The sequence below is a fragment of the Bactrocera latifrons genome, unplaced genomic scaffold (assembly GCF_001853355.1).
Source record: "Bactrocera latifrons isolate USDA-ARS-PBARC rearing strain unplaced genomic scaffold, ASM185335v1 scaffold_233, whole genome shotgun sequence".
Taxonomy (NCBI): Eukaryota; Metazoa; Arthropoda; class Insecta; order Diptera; family Tephritidae; genus Bactrocera; species Bactrocera latifrons.
Window position 1 is genome coordinate 342,312 of NW_017535886.1, and position 17,465 is coordinate 359,776.

The window sequence follows — 17,465 nt, forward strand, 5'->3', positions numbered from 1 at the left end:
GTGACCATTCAGATCAGCCAGACTCTCATACAGACGACAACAATGTAGGTGCGTCGCACATGGATTCTTCCAAAAACGATGCTGATGATGAATTTTCTCTTCYATYCTCTMAAACCAAACAAAACACACTAGTATTAGAACACACTGCTTTAGGATGCCAAAAAAGCAGGTTTGATAACAGAGGATCAGGCTAGCTTTGTCACCGACAAATGCAAAATTAGTCGGGCAGAAAAAAAGTGTTGGAGTTAAGCTCCAAAACACCGAAAGTATTGACTCTGTATATGGGCTGTATTTTGACGGCCGCAAAGATAATACACTTACAGAAGTTAGCGAAGGCGAAAAGTACTACCGGGACACTGTCAAAGAGAAACATATTACTCTTATAGCGGAACCTGGTTGTCATTACTTTGGCCACGTCACCTCTCCTTCCGGGTAAGCTGAGGATAAGACGCAAGCTATATGGCAACATTTACAAGACAATTCAGTTGATGTGGAACATCTAGAAGTTTTCGGTGCTAATGGCACCAACACGAACACAGGTTGGAAAGGTGGAATCATTCGGAAACTAGAAGAAAGAATAGTTAGGCCATTACAGTGGGTTGTTTGTCTTCTACATTTCAACTAACTTCCATTTCGTGCTCTTTTCGAACACATAGATGGTGTCTCAAAGAGTCCAAATACATTCTCTGGCRACATAGGTAAACTGCTCCCTGATTGTGAGAAGTTGCTTGTTGTCAAATTTGAAAGTTTTCCATCCTGCCAATTACACTCTGAGGTTATTAACCCGACCCAACTTAGCACAGACCAAGCTTATCTCTATAAAATATCAGAAGCTGTTATTTCCGGTAAATGTTCCTCAGATTTAGCGTCGATGCATCCAGGTAACATGTGCAAATCTCGCTGGCTCACCTGTGCAAATAGAATTCTGAGATTATACATTTCTACTGACAAACCAACAAAGGAAATAAATATTTTGGTCAAGTACATACTTGCAGTTTACTCACCTTTGTGGTTCTCAATAAGACTCAACAGATCAATCAAAGATGGCTCGCGCCATCTCCATGCTACAATTCAAAGGGCGAGAGACTTACCTGCTAAACTGCGCAAGGTTGTCGATTCATCCATTCAACAGAATGCTTTCTTTGCTCTTCCAGAAAACATTCTCCTTAGTATGATGACTGACGAACGGATAGAAGTCAAAAAGTTGGCCCAGAGAAGCAGAGTATAACACTGTAAATGGAAGGGTTAGATCTTTATTACATCTGCCAAAGCTGAATTTCAAAGTTAGTAATTATTACAATATGATTAACTGGARGATTATTACCTTGACTGTTCCACCAGTTCTTTGTTCAGTTTCTAACGAAGAACTCATAAAAGGGCTGTTGGGTGACACTGCAGAGGTATGGAAATTTAGTGAATTCCCCTGTCACACCGTGGCAGTCGAGAGAAACGTCAAACTGGTGAAAGAGGCATCTTCTAAAGTTATTTGCCTCCAATCTCGTGATCCTTTTATACACTCTACACTGAAATCTAGGCAACAAGTGCCAAAGTTTAGTACAAAATCTGATTTTATCAATAAATTTTACACAGWTTCAGACTAAAACAAGCCTGACATATGGTTGGTTGGTTGGGTTGGGCTTGGGAGGAACCCGAATAGTAGCCATCTCCACGCGGTGGGTTCTGGGTGACCAATAGAGGTTAGTTGAGAGCTGCAACAATTTTCACCTTGCGCTGTGGAGCGCCGCATTTTCGCTCGTATCTGCGGAACGGTTCGTCCTACTTCCATGATCACATATACCATTTCCGTAACAAATGACGTGACAAATAACTTTTGTTCTATACATTTTGCCATGAGATGCGTATTTCAGGCGCTAGGTAGACAATTTCACGATTTTAGGCGAATTTCCGCAATTTCAAGGGCAGAGTTGGGGTTGAAGATGCAATCCGATCTCAAAATAAAAAGTTGTATTGGAATCAGGAAGTACTAAGGTAACTTTTCCGCACTATTAGAAATTCCGAATCGAAAAAAGTTCGGAATCGACCCACCCTAATGTACATATATATCTGTTTGCCCTGTGTAAGAATTGGTTCATTTTGCATGTCGGTCTGTGCGCAAGAAATAAATTTACAAAACTTGAAAATAAGTTGAAAATGATTTTCATTTTTTATGATGTTTGTGGCTCAGTGGAAATAATGTATAACGTTTTACTTTTGGTGGATCCGTAATCCGCCCTTGTATCTACAAACTCGTCCCTTTTATTGTCAAGGAATATGTATGCCCAACGATTGGAATTTAAGAGTGCTATGCCCAATCCTCAAAAAAGGAGACCCCACAATCTGGGCCAACTATCGTGGGATAAGCCTCCTCAATATCGCATATAAGGTTCTATCGAGCATATTCTGTGAAAGATTAAAGCCCACCGTCAACAAACTGATTGGACCTTATCAGTGTGGCTTCAGACCTGGAAAATCAACAACCGACCAGATATTCACTATGCGCCAAATCTTGGAAAAGACCCGTGAAAGGAGAATCGACACTCCCCACCTCTTCGTCGATTTCAAAGCTGCTTTCGGCAGCACGAAAAGGAGCTGCCTTTATGCCRCGATGTCTGAATTTGGTATCCCCGCAAAACTTATACGGCTGTGTAAGCTGACGTCGACCAGCACCAAAAGCTGCGTCAGAATCGGGAAGGACCTCTCCGAGCCGTTCGATACCAAATGAAGTCTCCGACAAGGTGATTCCTTATCGTGCGACTTTTTCAACCTGCTTCTGGAGAAAATAGTTCGAGCTTCAGAACTAAATAGAGAAGGTACCATCTTCTATAAGAGTGTACAGCTGCTGGCGTATGCCGATGATATTGATATCATCGGCCTCAACACCCGCGCCGTTAGTTCTGCTTTCTCCAGACTGGACAAGGAAGCTACACAAATGGGTCTGGCAGTGGACGAGGGCAAGACGAAATATCTCCTGTCATCAAACAAACAGACGTCGCAGTCGCGGCACTAACGTCACTGTTGACAGTCATAGCTTTTGTAGATGTAGATGTTGTAGAAGGATTTATGGTCCTTAGCCCGTTGGCCATGGCGAATATCGTATCCGATGGAACGATGAGTTGTACGAGATATACGACGACATTGACATAGTTCAGTGAATTAAAAGACAGCGGCTACGCTGGCTAGGTCATGTTATCCGTATGGACGAAAACACTTCAGCTCTGAGAGTATTCGACGCGGTACCCGCCGGGGGAGGCAGAGGAAGAGGAAGATCTCCACTCCGTTGGAAGGACCAAGTGGAGAAGGACCTGGCTTCACTTGGAATATGTAATTGGCGCCACGTAGCCAAAAGAAGAAACGACTGGCGCGCGGTTGATAACTCGGCTATAATCGCGTAAGCGGTGACAACGTCAATCAAGAAGAAGAATATGTATACCAAGTTTTAATAGGATATTTCAATTTTTATTCAAGTTTCAGCTTGCACGGACAGATGGACATACACACATGGACAGTTGTCTCACAATCTTGAACTACTTCTTCCTTACTTTCGTAGACGCCGCTTACAGTAAACAACAGCACGATCGTTTGTTTGGTGATTCGAGATACCAAGTGCAGCCAGGTCCTTCTCCACCTGATCTCTCTAACGGAGTAGAGTTCTCCTCTTCCTATCCATCCCCTGGCGGGTACTGCGTCGAATGCTTTCAGAGCGGGAGTGTTTTCGTCCATCCGGATTACATGATCTAGACAGTGTAACCGTTGTCTGTTAGTCTGCTGAACTATGTCAATGCCATCGTATAATTCGGACAGCTAGTCGTACGTTCTGCAGAACCTTTCTCCCAAACTCATAAGGTGTCAGGACGGGAATGATGAGTGACTCGTAGAGTTTGGTCTTTGTTCGTCGAGAGAGGACTTTACTTTTCAATTACATACTCAATCCGAAGCATCACCTGCTGGAAAAAGTTATTATGTTATTATCTACGACTTCGAAGTTTTGACTGCCAATAGTTGATGACAAGAGATATTTCGTTTTGTTCTCGTTCATTACCAGACCCATTTGCTTCGCTGGAGAAAACAGAAATAACGGCGCGGTTATTGAGGCCAATGAAATCGATATCATTGGCGTACGATAGCAGCTGTATACCTTGTGCCTTCTCGATTCAGCTCTGCAGCTCGAATTATTTTCTCCACAAGTAGATTGACGAAGTCGCAAGATAGGGTGCCTTGTCTGAAACCTCGTTTGGCACAGAACGGCTAGGAGAGATCCATCACGATCGATGAAGAGATGGTGTGTGTATCCTCTTTTCACGGTCTCCTTTTTTCTGACATATTAAATTATATTTATAGTATTCTATATACACACACGCATATATACATATGGATACTTCCTAATGCGAATTATCATCATGCTAAATGACGTATTTAGCCCATTAACGCCGTTTTCTTATTCATTTACAAATATAATATACATATGTATGTATATGTGTATGTACATACGCCAAGTCACTTTTCCTCAATTTTAATTAACGCGAAACTTTCAGCCCCATTGCCTTTGAGTAGACTATGTTGCTAAGTACTCTTAAGAGCTGGTGCATAGAAAGCAAATGTGAGCAGGCTTATATGGATTCGGAGAGCATCGTCAGAGGAAAGTTGTGTATATATGTATACTAAGCATGGAAGTGTGTATGCATATAAAGCAATTAAAATTAAATTATTTGTGTATAAGCAAACGTTTCTTTCACGCTATGACCGCCATTAAAATATATGCCTGTTTGCGAAACAATATAGCTACATATACATACAAGTATGTATTGCATGCACATGTGTACAGTACGTCTTCGGTAAAAGCAACACTCGACAAATGCAATATTTCGATTACAGTCAAACAATAACAGATTTTCAAAAAGTAGGTGTTTACGAACACAAATTGTAATCGACAAACTAGATTTTTAACTAAGCAAATCAAGTCAACGATTTCAATTTGCGCTTCGGGTATCCAAGAATTTGTAACAAAAGTATTTTAAGTTTTTTAAGATAATTATGTTAAACACTGTAGCTATATAATATTATACTTATTTTTGAAATTCTTGAGTGACCAAAGGACAAATTGAAATCACTTACCTGATTTGCACCGACGACAACCTCAATAAACATACTTATCTACCCAAATTTTTGCCATTTGGTTTTACAGAGTTCATGCTGTATATACTTTCTAAGCACAAGTGCGCATGCGAAATGAAGAAACTCTTCCATCAATCAATCGGATGGAAAACTTTGCGTTAAATTTAACTGTCAACAACATCATTATACGAAAAATAGGCAACAAAATCAGCGACCTCTGCTGATAAAATTACTACATGAATGGTCTACCTTATATTATAGGTCTAGAGATAAGATTTCATATTAGAAAAGCTTTCAGACAGTTTTTTATTGTTTGACTCAGTAATGTCTGTACACGCTTCGAAGATGGACACCAGCAAAGAGAAAATATGTCACATTTAACAGGTTTTCTTTGATAAGGCCGAAAATGAAAATGTGAATGGTGTTTATGGACGTGATACTGTAAAAGTCCATCGCGCGCAATGTTGTTTTGATTTCCTAAAGGATGTAACATTAGTGAACGCAAAAAGTGGTAAGTATGAAATTTCCTTCTGCAAATCGCTACTAAATCACAACAAAATCAAAGCCAAGCAGTAACTCTGGTGAAAAGCAAGTCAATTACTACCTAACACGGATTGACGGCCAAGAAGGTTTTTCTGCTTCTCTACGGTCAAACTCCAAATTCGTTTCTCTTAACTTACTGTATGTATGCTACTCTAGCTGTGTACTATGTACGTTTCTACAACAACGAGTAAAATCAGTTTGAAGAAAAGACATTGCGCAAATATTTAATTAATGTTTGGAGACAATTTAAAAACTTTCTTTGGCTTATGACAACTTTACAAAAGGCCATAACATGACTAAATACATACCTAATGATTTTATGAAGGACAATCATTCATTTCTAAATTCCCTATTTTCCGGAGCGTAATTTTAGAGTAGTGCTGGTTCGGGCTAGTTCATTTGTCTCACGGTTACAAGGGATAACACTATGTCCTGGGCTATCACTATGACGAAACCCAAAATACTTTTGTAATTTTAAAGTGGCTTAGCTATCTCCATATTTAAATATATTCTTTGCTGTGAGCATACTACTGGACAAAAAAAGAAGATTTTCTTCTGCTGAAAAGATACCAACTTTCACATGATTTTCTAGTTTGTACCCAAACGTTTAGATACGTATCTCTGCGCCCTTGTGCACTTCACTCCTTTCCCACTTTTCTCTGGAAGGGAAAACAATATTTGGGTCCGAATTTATATTCAATTATAGAGAATTTCGAAAATCCGTCTTATTGTTACAAAATATTCAAGATATAAACAAAATGTTTAGCGTAATTCCTAAATGTAATGATAATACGAGAAACTGAAATCATTATATGACCCATAAAATATAAAAACTAGTAAAAATATTATTTGATATTAAAATTCTTTCAAAATCTTATAGATTTATATTATCTTCAAAAGCAACGGTTGCAAGTCATAATGATAGATAGATAGGGATTTTGTTTTATTGGTTTTATATATGTTTAAAGTTGTTAAATTTAATTTTTCAGTGAGAAATGTGCCCATTTTTTGGTACTACAGCTGTTGTACCGATACACTTTTTTCTTACACGCTTTGCGGTCAGCATAACATACATAGTAGGTGATGGTTCATCTGCAATCAAATAAAATAAAAGTTTTCTTTAGTTTATATCATCACTTGTACGAAGGATTTGACGAAATAAACATTTTTACGCAAGTGGTGATGATTTCACTGAAAATATCGATTTTTGTGGGTCTAAGAATTCAGTTTTTTCGTTCCCAAAAAAAAAAAAACTTCTTGTTTGAATAAAAAATCGTTCAAGTTTGAGATATTGTAATTTTCAAATAGCCAGTAAAAAATTAGATCGATAGGTAACATGGTTCTTAAGAAACCTTGATCGCCGCAACGGTCCTTTTTATTAAATGTAATTTTGAGATAATCGTGTTTAAAGTTTTGGCATGTACTCGGGGGCATATGGGAGAAGCGCGCTGTTGACAGATGTAACTTTGGTTCTGATCTAAAATCTAAAAACAATATACTCTAAGAAAGTGCAATAAAAAATATCGATAAAAGGTTTGTTCTTAAAGAAGCTTGTTATTTTGCTAGTTCATGTTTTTTGAATATTTTGGATTTGTGTTTATATTTTGTTATTAAAATAATATGTATACATGGTAATATATTTTAGATTGATGTAAATTTAAGCTTAATGCTCCCATTATAGCAATGATTAAATCGTTCAAAATAATAAATTAAAATTTTTAATACACATCGATCATAAGGTACAGCAATATGTATGGTGTACAAATTACTTGTACTAAAGAAGGTCTAAATCTCAAATAGAAGTTCGAAATGAATTATATATATTTTGTCAACCCTTGTGGAAAATCTTAAACTCCTTGTTTGAAATTTCATTATATTTTATGCTTTTGTTAATTTTCAGATGTCCATTCAAAAGCTAGCCGAAAGCACAAATTCAGGTTATGTCAGCTCTGAAGAAACTGATTCACTGCTTGTATCCAATACGCCAAAATGTAAATCCTCCGTATTACGACATATAAAAATGAGCTCAGTAAATGGACCAACATCGACGAGCATGACTTCTTCCTCGACCGGCAAGCCAACGTTAATACGCCAAGATCGTACTTCCACTTATCTTACGAGTCCTCAGCTATCCCAACAAACTCGTCTTGGATCAGAGGAAAGCGTACGCGGTGTTGGGGGAGATGATGACATCGAACAGGGACTACGACCGGGAGTAGTACCCGATATTGAAGTACATGAAGATAATCCAAATAAACAACAAGCGACTCACAAAAAATTGGAGTCGAACCATTTAAAACAGCAACCAGTACAACAATCGAATTCACGATCGCAACTTCAGCAACAAATTTCTCAACCAACCATATCAATAACGAATTTGAATACGTATCAGACACAAGAGTATGTTAATCCGCAAAGTAATCCAAATTTGGGAACATCATCATATCAGAACCTCTCTTGTGGTATTCCCACAAGCGCTCAAAATCGTTGTCGCGCTTGCCGTAACTGTAGTCGACGAGCATCAACTACGCCTCTCTCCACTACAGCTAGTGCCGGCATGGACCGCTCAACATCGAAAGACAGCGTCAAAAGTGCCTTTCAACAGGGTAACCTGTCGATTTCCAGTTCGGCGATGCAACAACACGCACCACCGTCTCTTTTAGTTACTTCGTCGCCTACGAATGGATCACGCATAATCCGTCAAAGCTCTCAGCCCGAGTCCAGTACCACAGCCATTTGTTGTGGCGCACATAGCTCTTGCGGACACTCGCACACAGTTCCGAACGTGTCACTGAAGATTTTGCGAGATAGTGCGACCGATGGAATTGCAGGCATAGCTGCCGATTCCTTACGCATTAACGGTGGCATGCGACCATTCAAACAGGTAATCAAACGAGCTGTATTTATGTAAGTACGGATCTAAGTCTATATCCATCTGCACGCGGGGTTCATAGTTTCAAAGGCTCAGAATAAAATTCATTTACCATACATGTCCATATTTACAATTTTATATTTTGTATATACGAGTATTTATGTACATAAAAATCATATATGGTATATTTAAATGTTTTGTAAAATTTATTATATAAGCATGTCCTTGTTCGCATTAAACTCTACTCATGCAATAAAAAGGTTAAAACAGGATATAAGGGAATAATATATTATATGCTATCAGTAACAATTCTAACAGTGCTTTTTAAGTAAAAAGTGCCATGACATTTTATATATTTACATAATTCGAATGTATTTTTGTTCTTCTTACTAAATATGTATAAGTATATTATTTTAAATGTAAAATAAATTTACAATTAACGAAATCGAAATTATCATATACAAACATAGCTGCCCTTAAACTCTATACAAACACTATACTTTTGTAAGTTAGTTTGCTTTCAAATTTATTCTTCTCTCCTGGCATATTTTCGCCCTGAAATTAACTCTCTACATTTCATCGCTTTTCTTCAACTATGCATTTCTGTACTTTTAGATAAGCCTAAAGCCAAAGCCAATATTGTATTCAATATTTTGTTGAAAGTTCATCATTTGTCGTTGCAATATATATTACTGTGTGTCCTTTGGTCACAATCAGTTATCAATTGGTTGATAGACAGCTCTAAGAAAGACTCCCCAAGTATGAGCTCTTAATTGTAATGGGAAGATGCTCCGCCTATGGTTTTAAATTTTTTTCTTACACGATACAAATATTCTTCAAATTTCTTCTTCATGGACGTAGACATCGCTTACGCGGTTATAGCCGAGTTTACAACAACGCGCCAATTGTTCTTCATTTTCGCTATTTGCCGCCAATTAGAGATTCCAAGTGTAGCCAGGTCTTTCTCCACCTGATTTTTCCGACGGAGCGAAGGGCTTCCTCTTCCTCTGTTTCCCCCGGCGGGTACTGCGTCGAGTACTCTCAGAGCTGAAGCGTTTTCATCCGTTTTTGACCTAGTCAGCGTAGTTCGTTGGACTATGTCAATATCGTCAATATATCTCGTACAGCTCATCGTTCTATTTACTGCGGTATTCGCCTTTGCCAATACACAAAGGACCATGAATCGTCCGCAGAACCTTTCATTCGAAAACTCGAAACGCTTACTAATCAGCTATTGTCATCGCCTATGCCTCTGCACCATATGCATGGGGGGATGAAGAGTGACTTGTAGAGTTTGGTCTTTGTTCATCGAGAGAGCACTTTACTTCTCAATTGCCTACTCAGTACTGCATAGTAGCACCTGTTGACAATAATTATTTTGTGTTGGATTTTGAAGCTATTTTTGTTGTTAGTGTTAATGCTGGTTCTGAGACAGACGAAATTACTTAATTTCGAAGTAATAACTATCAAAAGTGACGCGAGTGCCAAGTCGCGAATGTGACGATTATTTATTTAATAAAAGGAGATATTTTGTCTTTCCCTCGCCATTTGCATCGCTTCCTTGTCCAACCTGGAGGAACGCAGAGTTCCTTCCTGATCCTAACGGAGCTTTAGGTATTGCTCAGCGTCAGTTTACAGAGCCTTATTCGTTTTGAGGGGATCTCGCATCCAACTACTTGAAAAGTATTTTATTTCCTAGATTTTATACCAAATTGAATGCTCTAGAAAATGGTCTCCTCAGGTTTTATCGAAAACTTAGCCATTTGAAAGGTTGAATTTTGACTATTTTAAGACATATTTGTTTTTTCTTTTGAATTTTATCTTTCAATGAAAAAAACTCATTTTAAACGGTCACAGTCTTTTAGGAAATTTTCTGTTCTACAAAAATGGTCTACATAATTTCCCGTTTAGGTTAAACGTTTATGAGAAAATTTCCTATAAAACTAGGAGCTTTCAAAGTTTTAATAATTTTTTTCGTTAAAGGATCCTCAAAACCAAATATTTTTCAAGTGGGGATAGCGAGATACAAATTCTTCTATCTGCCAAAAAAAAAATTTAAACCATTAGGGGGACCTTCCCGGTACCATTAAGAGCTCATATTCGGAGAGTCTTCCTTATAGGTGTCTACCAACAAAGTTTTTCAGAGAAGCAAACGAAAAAAAAAAAAAACATTCACCCGTCTATAATACTCTGCTATGTAGTAAAGCATATTAAGGCAACCCACAAACTTTGATGCATATATGACAAGCGCTTTGTTTGTTAAAAATTTGAAAAGTATATACAACTTGGTATTTATGAGGTAATTCCTTAACATCCAAATAAAACTCATATGAGGAATGCTGGAAATAGAAACATTCATTCATATATTTATATTAAAGTTTAATGAGATTATTATATTTACAGTTTTTTCTTTTTTATAGACATAACAGTACTACGCATAACCTTACCATATACATATGTATGTGAATTTAATATAAACATAATTAGTAGATACATAAGTTTCACCAAAAATTTTTCTCTAGGGTGTTCTTCTAATGCCCCGAACATTGTCTGAGAGCCGAAAATTACGCCTAAGAAGAGCTTTTACAGAAGCAACTAATGAGACACTTCAATGCTCTAAAATGGTATTTAACGAAATTTAAAATTTCAATTAATCGTTACAAGTACTTTTCATTTATTTAGAGGAGCCCAATGTATGCCTGCTTTCCAAAATGCACCGTTAAGCTAGATTAAACTCTTTCAAACACAATTATTAAAAAAAAGCAAGTTTAGATGAGTAATAGTAGAAAACACAAATCATGTGTAGTAATGTGAACGTACATACATTTGTAATAACATCAATGTAAACATTTATTAATATTGGAGATTCCGCAAAACTCTCTGTGAAACCACTGTATGTATAATAAATTTTATATAGATAGATTAAAATGCTTTCCTCACTTAAATATATGTACATATGTTAGTTAAATGCTCACGTTTTATTTGCATTTCCTTTGCATTCACTGCCACACCTTTTCCTGCTTGTATATTTAGATATGTATATGTGTATGCATTTGTACCCGCATGCTAATATCCAAAGTAAACCAAACAGCTTAAAAGCATCAACGCGATGCATTTCAGGATGCTGGGAAGTGGAAGTGTTATTTGAATGTCATGTACAAATTGGTGTCATAACCTGTTTAGAAGCATCATTCAACCAAAAGTTTCCATAAGTTGAGGTAACGAAATTAATTACTTACATAAATTATAGTATACAGGTGAACTCCTTTTTAGATTGTAGCAAATATAACAGTTTAAAGATTTCATCATTCGATATGTCATCGAATATTTTGAAGATTCTCATTCATTCATAATTTGTGTGATAGTAGATGGAAACAATAACCAACATGAAAGCGAAGCAGGAAGAGATGTTTGCAGTAGAATTGTCTCTCTTAACACAAGTCTTATTCTACAACGGTTATAAAAGGTCACTGATTTAGAAGCTAAGTTTTTAAACCAGGATCCATTTAATGAATGCTCAGAGTAGTGTTAAGATTGCTATAACAATTTGTATTAAAACAATTATGTTTTTTCACTTATGACTGATTTTTTTACAATCTATCTAAAATATATATCTTTATTTTTTTTTTATTGAAATAATTTTATTTTTTTATTTAAAAATAAACTTATTATATTCCTTAAACTTACTTACATTCTTCTTCGAATGTTTAAACTCGATTGCTTAATTCTAGTAAGTATTATATAATACCAAATACTATGCCTACATTGCATATTTGGTCAGTTGGTTGGTTAATACAGGTTCCCTGCCGGAAATGCAGGTTCAGGTGTAAGCAGGAAGTGCAATTTAAGAAGTGCTAATTATGAATTTATATTGTTTTTATATTATATAAAAGGGTTTTGCTATAACACCCCTACCGTTAGATTGAGGCTCCGACAAAATATGAAATATGGACAGTTTTTTTAATTGTCTTATTTTTGGTAAATATTATTAACATTATAATAGTATAAACAAGTAAGGAAGGAATAAGTTCGGGTGTCACCGAACATTTTATATTCTCGCATGACAAGTTTCATCAAGATAACTAAATTTTTACTCAAGTTACAGCTTGCACGGACGGACGGACAGACAGACATCATGATTTCAACTCTACTCGTCACCCTGATGACTTTGGTATATGTAACCATATATCTGACGATATATACCGTTATTAGCAACTTTATTGCGAGAGTATAAAAATTATGCCCTGTGAATTACATGAAAATATCTGAGGTATTTACCGATATTTTCGGTGAAAAATTAGGTTATGTTAGGCACTTAGTTCTTCGTGTTCGATATCAGGGGCCTTGAAAAGTTATAGTCCGATCACGACAATTTTTCCACAAGGGATACCTCAGCTCAAATACCGTATTTGTGTAAAGTTTTATTCCGCTATCATCATTGGTTCCTAATGTATATATTATACAGAGAAGGCATCAGATGGAATTCAAAATAGCGTTATATTGGAGGAAGCCTGGTTGTGAACCGATTTCACCCATATTTCGTACATGTCATCAGGGTGTTAAGAAAATATTATATGTGACTGGTCTAAGGAAAGGGGATAGGTGTCAAAAAATCAATTTTCACTTTTTAGTTTGATTCGGATGGAAGATGAGATGCTTTTTCACGTGATAGAAAACTAGTTTTCGCACGTTAGCTCCCTTTTCGTAGACCAGGTCACATATACCGAATTTCATTGAAATCGGTCGAGATATGGTTTTTGGTCCATAAGTGGGCGGCGCCACGCCCATTTTCAATTTAAAAAAAAGGCCTGGGTGCAGCTTCCTTCTACCATTTCTTAGGTAAAATTTAGTGTTTCTGACGTTTTTTGTTAGTCAGTTAACGCACTTTTAGTGATTTTCAACATAACCTTATTATCCGATTACTTTCATTTTTGAACTGTATATGGAAATGCCTGAAGGAAACGACTCTATATATGAGATATGTACAAAAAACTTGGGGGCGGGTCCGCGCCCACTTTTCCAAAAAAATTACGTCCAAATATGCCTCTCTCTAATGCGACCCTTTGTGCCAAATTTCTCTTTAATATCTTTATTTATGGCTTAGTTATGACACTTTATAGGTTTTCGATTTTCGCTATTTTGTGGGAGTGGCAGTGGTCCGATTTTGCCCATCTTCGAACATAACCTTCTTATGGAGCCAAGAAATACATGTACTAAGTTTCATCATGATATCTCAATTTTTACTCAAGTTACAGCTTGCACGGACGGACAGACGGATTTCAACTCTTTTCGTCACCCTGATCCCTTGGGTATATATAACCCTATATCTGACTATTTTAATTTTATTACTAACAAACAACCGTTAGGTGAACAAAACTATAATACTCTCCTTAGCAACTTTGTTGAGAGAGTATAAAAATTAATATGTTTGCGTTTACCACAAATGGCGGTGGACTTTTTATTCTGATATTGTATTTCTGGAATATTTTTTGTGTGTTCAATCCGTTTCAAATATTATATAATGATTCCAATTTTAAATTAGGAGAATTATGTGATTTTTCTTTGATTTTTGTTATAACATTAGGCAGAATAAATGATCGTAAACTTTTAATTTATCATTTCTGAATGTTTTATTGCTTGTGTTAATTTCACAATTTTCGAATTTGATTAAAAAATTTCCGCTAATTTCAATACTTATTTTCTTACAATTATGTTCAATTTTGGAAAATTTTATATAAATATATAATATTTTTTTTATAAGTTTGAATATCGCAGTATGCTTCCTCGTAATTTAAAATAATTTAAATACATTTCTTAGATTCTTTAATTAAATATATATTTAGATTGTCTTTAACGTTTACATTAAAAATATTATTTTTGGAATCTACTAATAATTCGTAAGTGTTTAGTATAATTGATTTATTCTTTACATTGGGGATTGGTTTAAATGTAATTTTCGATTGTATTTCTTTTGAATAATGTGAAATCTGAAGAATTATTATAATATTATTGTTGGAATTATTCCTGGCTTGCTAGAGAATATTATTTGTCCAATGTCGTCGATATGGTCAAGTAAAAGTTAGATGTCATTGTTTATTTGGTAAATTTGTTCTATAAATGTTATTTCGCCCGATATTGATGCTATTTTGTTTTGCAAATAATTTTTAAATTTGTTTAGATCATTAAAATTTGTTTTTGGTTTATGTGCTCAATAATGATTTGTATTTGAGAAGATATGAAATGGTTTACAAAGATAAGGTTATTAATTTGGTTTGTTAAGGATTCTTCTTTTTCATATGGGGAATTCAGTGACTTGTTTATTTCAAGTTCGTCTTCATTGTCCATAGTACCTGCGATAAGCTTTAGCTCTTTGTTTTTTTGGTACATTTACCAGTTATCTTTTTTGTCTAAAATGTGGATTTAAATTATCTTTTAAAAGCGCAAACTTTTTACCATAAATAATTAGTGTCTAATATTGTTATGGTTTCAACTGTGCTAGCATTAAGTGTTTATATATTTTCGAAAATTAAATTAAATGTGTTCGTGTATATTAACAACTTGAAAGTTTTTGTTGTATTGGTCAGTTGCTTTCATTTCTCCTGTCTTGATCGGTATGTATCCGTTATTGTTAGTCAAATCCTGTATGTCGATAGGATGTATGTACGCCCGTGACTGTGAGAAATATTATTATAATCCAGGGTATCGCCTGAAAACGTTTATAACGTTTAGCTTTTATTTTGAGATATCTTTATCATGATATTTTTTATTTTGTTTCATATGTGTTTTATAATATTTTAATCTAGTGTTCTTTAAATGTTCTTCGTCGATTATATTAGTATTTATTTTTCTATATTTTCTATGATTTTTACCGCCTCTAATTTCTTTTATAAAGTTCGTACCTTCTTGAATATCAACGTCTTTTCTATCTTTATTTAATCTAAGTATGTATCTTTCTTTTTTCTTCAAAATTATATCATAAACTCTTTGTATTTGTCTTCATGATTTTTTCCATTTGTAAAGTCGATTGGTTTAATTTTTCTTGTACTGTGTATAGTCTCAATATAAAAACCTATTACCCTGAAAATTTTTCCTTCTACTGTTTCAGTTGGCTTCTTTCGGTGTGTCTCAAAAGTCTAATATGTTCATTAATTGTATTTTGCAATCTATCAATATTTCTGAATTTTACCGTAAGTGTTGTGATAAAGCAATAATTTGGTTTGAAATTCTATCCATGTTCTTCATCAGTTCTATAGGCTACAGAAAGTTCTGTAAATGTATCAATTATTGTTATAAAAATCTGTTTTCCCTTTGTGTAGAAAACGTCAATATGAATAATTTCACGAGGTTTAGATGGTGTTTCGGTCGTTTTGTGGGGTATTTCAGAAAGTTTCCCATCATATTTTTCTAAGTTACAAATTTTACAGTTGTTAATAAATTGGGTTATACTTAATTTTAGTTTATGATTATAGATTGGTGTCTTTAATTCTTTAAAAACGGCTTGTAGGCCTCTATGGCTCTTTTTTAAGTGCTCATTTTCAATGATTTCACTTAATTTGTTTTCTTCTTCTATATCCTTTAGTAAAGTAAAACATCTTATAATTCTAAAGTCACCATTATTAAAAAATATTTCCTCATAGGTAGCCTTAAAAATTTCGTAAAATGCGCCGTCGATTAAAATTGTATTTAGTTGTGTATGTACGGTTAAAATGGTTTTTATGTAGGGTAATAGTAGTATTTCTATCTAACTGCTTGAGTTGGATTATTTTCCTTTTGTTCTTACTAATGGACGTGTTTTTTATTCTCATGGATCCTGATGTAATTTTCTCGATAACTATTTGATTTTTGAAAAGATTTAGTGGAGACGACGTCTCTCTAATTGTCAAAGGATCGGATTCTACCGCATTTATATTCTTATATACCTTTATATTATTATATTATTATATTTTTCGATTCTTTTTTGTATTTTATTTCATAGTCGAATTCGGATTATTTTAGTCGCCATTTGACAAGTTTTGAATTAGGTTATTTAAGGAAAAGAAGATATGTTAAGAATTTGTGATCAATCTCGATTAAAAAATTGCGTCTGAAGATATATGGTCTAACGTATTTAGTTGCCCATACGATTGTAAGAGGTTACTTTTCTAGTGTACTATAATTAATTTCATGTTCATTAATAGTACGACTCGCATAACAAATGCGATGGTTATCCTGAGAGAGTACTGCACCTAAAGCGTAGTTACTAGCATCTGTTGTGAGGGTGAATGTTTTTGTAAAGTCGGAATATGCAATAATTTGGTCGTGAATTAGTAATGTTTTTAGTGTATTGAAACTTTCTTGGTATCGTGGGTCAGAAGTGTTTATTTTTGCATCCCTCTTTAAATACTTAGTTATAGGTTTGGCGTTCAGACCAACCGGTTAGACCACGAAATTGTTAAATTTGCTTAGAAGTCTTGGGTATTGGAAAACTTTTGACACACTATATTTTCTTTCGATTTGCTTTATTACCATCCGATGTCACAATGTGTCCAATGAATTCAGTTTAAAAAACACTCATTTACTGGTGTACTTCTGTTCAATTTCAAATACATATTTTTGTATATATGTACACGTATACATACATATATGTCGATGGAATATTCATTGTTTACGTATCGAAAATTTGTAACATGCGCACATTTTAAAAGCTGATACATTTTTTGTCACACATGATTTAAATCAGTCCTGCAGAAAATTGTTGTCGTTTGCTCTGCTCATAGATTTACTCGTAGATTTACCTGTAGATTTACTTATAGTCTACCCGAAGTTTCACGTCGATTCAAACAATTGTCGCAACGATATGAACTGATATGATATGTACGATTGGAGTGAAGAATAGATTGTTCATGTTGCATCAGATCAGTTGACTCGAATTGATCAATAATGTTGTCTATGCTAAACT

At 35.1% G+C, this 17,465-nt stretch overlaps 1 protein-coding gene across 3 annotated transcripts in view; it reads left to right on the forward strand.

Annotated features, from left to right (window-relative positions):
• Nucleotides 1–17,465, forward strand: part of LOC108968923 (small conductance calcium-activated potassium channel protein) — a 155,665-nt gene that overhangs the window by 27,701 nt on the left and 110,499 nt on the right. For all 3 annotated transcript variants that reach the window (XM_018933280.1, XM_018933282.1, XM_018933281.1), the window contains exon 4: nt 7,556–8,539. In XM_018933280.1, the coding sequence (XP_018788825.1) occupies nt 7,556–8,539 (984 nt within the window). The remainder of the gene's footprint in view (nt 1–7,555; nt 8,540–17,465) is intronic.